Source organism: Strix uralensis, chromosome Z (genome assembly GCF_047716275.1).
Source record: "Strix uralensis isolate ZFMK-TIS-50842 chromosome Z, bStrUra1, whole genome shotgun sequence".
NCBI classification, from domain to species: Eukaryota; Metazoa; Chordata; class Aves; order Strigiformes; family Strigidae; genus Strix; species Strix uralensis.
In genome coordinates, this window is record NC_134012.1 from 30591612 (window position 1) to 30595232 (window position 3621).

At 48.8% G+C, this 3621-nt stretch overlaps 1 protein-coding gene across 1 annotated transcript; it reads right to left on the reverse strand.

Annotated features, from left to right (window-relative positions):
- Positions 1-361: 361 nt before the first annotated feature.
- On the reverse strand, positions 362-3317 carry LOC141938201 (relaxin-3-like). The gene is made up of 2 exons (XM_074856863.1): positions 3083-3317; positions 362-831 (listed from the first exon to the last, which is right to left on the reverse strand). Exons 1-2 carry the CDS (start codon positions 3315-3317, stop codon positions 458-460), a joined length of 609 nt encoding a protein of 202 aa, XP_074712964.1. The 3' UTR covers positions 362-457.
- Between the last annotated feature and the right edge of the window lie 304 nt (positions 3318-3621).

Sequence of the window (3621 nt, forward strand, 5' to 3'; positions counted from 1 at the left end):
AATAATCGGCGAGTCAGTGTTGAGTGAAGTTTCAACTGGCAAAATATGCTTTCTGTACAGTTTTGTACCATGAATCTCATTTCAAGAACATCACTGGATGTTCTTTCTGTTGACAGAGAAAGAACAATTCGGTAACACTTAGAACTACACTTTAATGAAACATTGCAGTTCTTCCTAAACGTTAGAAAGATACAATACATTTGCGATGCAAGTGTAAAGGCTTGACACTAAAATGAAAAGACTTAGTAAAAAATATAGATCAAAAGTTACTGCAGCAAAACAAAGTCATTACAATTACACCTATGGATTTTTTTTTTTTTTTTTAAAAAGAAAACCAGCAGTATTGACTGGCAGATACAGACAAAATAAAATATGGTGAGTTTTCTTCTTCCATACAGTATTCAGTCACATAGCACTGCAACAAACATTGATTTCATGCATAACTGCAGAGAGGATTTTAAACTCTGCATATAGTACTAATTTCAGCTTTTGTACAGCCCCATTTGCAACACATTCCTGCCAAACCCAGAGACTCCCGTTTTCTTCTGGGATACCTGGCCCAAAGATAACTGTTTGATCCCATGGGGTTTGCAATTCCTGTTCCTCCCCTATCAGCAGGAGAGCTGACAGCTTCCTCTACCTGATGAACAAGTTCTTTGAAGTCATCTGCCACAGGTACATATTCATTATAGTCATTTAAACTATACAAGTCCTTAAACATCTGCCATCCAAGAAACGGACTGCTTCTCTGCAGCTGCTCCACTTCAGGACTCAAAATTGATTGCAGCTTGACATTTCCCAGTAGTTTGTTACTTGCTGTTCGTGCAGAATCTGTTTAAAGAGAAGACTAAGTTCAGACTGTAGGAGTATCAGAAGGAGCACATAGCTCTAATAAATAGCAATAAAAACCATTCAGTAATAAGCAAAGCACTGTTATTTAGGAGAATTGTCAGTACTGCAGAGTCTTCACTCCATGATTTCCTTATAGCTTACTTTCAGGGGAATCTTTATGTTTTAAAGACTATGCAGCAGCCTGTTCAACACGGACAGTACACACCTACAACTGTGACTGAGGTACAGACATCTTATCACAGCTGCAGAGTTACTGATCTAGAATTCTTAATATTTCCACAGAAACAAAATTTTGTTGTAAAGACATGTGTGCAGAAACCACACAGAGGTATGACATGTGTCCTGAATTAGGTTAGACCACTCCTCTCCTATGCACAGTCATACAAACTAGCATCATACAAAGAACAAATGTAAGGAGGGCTAAATACTGGACTAAATAAGCAAATATTGTATGTAAACAGCTTCTGATAGATTGTATTTTCCTATAGCTATTTTTAGCCAACACTTTCCACTCATTTCTGAAGGCATAGCAGAGGCTTGCAGAATTTACTTGGAAACACGCTTTGAACGCACACTACTGAAGCGTTCTCAAAAATCCAGCTCTACTTCCTTTCACCTCATACTGTTTCTCTTGGTTTTACTTCTGCAAGACAAGTGGCATTGCTTACTTCAGCTAATGTTAAGCAAAGCAGCTCCTTTAATTCTTAAAAAAAATACGAAGTGTTTGTCTTGTGGTCTTAATGTTGTTAACATGTTTTTTGTTTCAGAAAGCTGAAAGAACATGAGAACATCCAGTGAATGTTATATTTACTTTTATATGGCTAATTAATATATAGAAGCTAACTTTCAGATAGAACAGCGGCCTGAATACATACAAACACTGAAGTGGTTGTAGCTACTTTACTAATTAGATAGTAACTGTTGTTTAGTACTCTTTTGAGGCAGGGAAGACTTAGACGGCATACAGCACAGTAGGGGGTCCTTAGTGACTGGTGCTCTCAGATGCCACTGTTAATAAAAATGAAAACAAAGTTTTCCGGGAAAGAACACAGTCCCAACAGAGGCTGTACATATGTAATTTGTTATAACTACAAAGGTAATTTTTATCTTCCACTTAACCTGTTGGAAAAAAAAAACCACACCAAGCAAAAAACTCCCAAGGAACTCAAGATAGTGGCTTCATCAACTGACTGAGGTCCAATGTTGTTTCATTAACAACATGTTTCAGCAAGAAAAAAACTGCTTTTCCATTACACATTTTAGCCATTAATTCCAACTAATTGCTAAAAACGTTATTTTCACTATGCAAAATATCAACATGAGAGTCATCACTTAAAATTACTGTTACATTACTGTAGTTTGAGAACGTGGCCCAAAAACCATCTTACACTTTCTTAATGTATTGGGGTTGGAGCACGTGACAGTAAAATTCTCTGACGAATATTTTACCCATTAACACCAAAGATCCCTAAAGCCGTTCTTGCTGTTTAAACTGTAACCAGAGCCCCATCCATCCTCCAACGTGCCAACTCTTTTGTACAGAGCAATCACAAGCAAATGATAAAAAACCCGAACGATTCCACATCCTACGATGCCCCTAGCACAGCCGAGGAAGACGAGGAGCACAGCTTCAAAGCTCCCTGCGGAGCAGGAAAACCGAAGCAGGTCTCCCCAGCCCGCAGAGTTACCGAGCTTTGGGAAGGGAGCGAAGCCATAGCGAGAGGCACTTCCCTACCCCTTCCACGGGTGCATCACATCTCCCTGCCAAGAAAAAAGCGCGATTTATTGTTTGTGGTTTTTTTAAACAAAGAGTTCAGCGAGCCTCGGCCGCCGGCAGGGCTGCTCAGCCCGGTGCCGAGCAATGCCTCGGAGAGGGCCAAAAACTTTTGTAGGTTGTCCCGGTTAATAACGCCCCAGCGGCTGCCGTGTCTCTTCAAGTTCGCAGGTTTCCGTTCAGAAGTCACGGGAAATGCCGACCGGCACCGCGAACGAGGGGGTCGGGGACGCTGCCGCCGCGGCTGAGGGCGGGAGGAGCGAGAGGCTCCGCGGGGCGCCCGCCCTGCCCCATCCCTCCCGTTCCCCCCCGCTTCTCCTCACAGGATCCCTCCCGAGCGTGGCGCGGTGCCCCGAGAGTCTCCCCCGCCCGTGGGGCTAGGGGAGCAGCGCCGCCGCCCCGGGGCCGCCGTACAGGGCTGCCCCGCCCCGCCCCGCCCGCTCCTCGGACACTCACCGGCCGCGGGCGCCGGCTCCATCGCCAGCAGGGAGAGCCGCTTCCAGCGGGACCCGCCGCAGGTGAAGATGACGGCGCGGATGAACTCCCGGCCGCAGAGCTTCACCCCGTAGCCGTCCCCCTCGGCTGCGGGGAGCACGACGGCGGCCGCCGCGCGCCCGCCGCCGGGCTGCCCGGGCCGCGCCGCGCAGAGCAGCGCTGCCGCGGCGCAGAGGAGCCGCAGCTTGGCCCCCATGACGCCGGCCGCCCTGCCCGTCCTCGGCCCTGCCCGTCCCGGTCCTCCCGGTCCCGCTCCCGCCCGCCGGCCTCACAACCGCCCACGGCCTCGAGCCCAGCCGCCGCGTGCCGCGCGCGCTGCCGCCGCCTGCCCGCCTCCCGCCTTTTATCGGCTGAGGGCGGCGCTGAGTCACCGCCCCGGCCCCGGCCGCGGCTCCGCCGAGGGCCCCCCGCCCCGGGGCGAGCCCCTTCCTCCGCCCCGCTCCCGCTGCTGCAGCCGGCAGCTCCGTCGCCGGGCGGTCCCTGTGCCCGAAACCGGCGTC

Coding starts and splice junctions, on each gene's coding strand:
- LOC141938201 (XM_074856863.1), bottom strand. CDS start 3,317: ATGGGGGCCAAGCTGCGGCTCCTCTGCGCCGCGGCAGCGCTGCTCTGC. Junction 832..3,082: donor GGAGCCGGCGCCCGCGGCCG/GTGAGTGTCCGA, acceptor CTCTTTAAACAG/ATTCTGCACGAACAGCAAGT.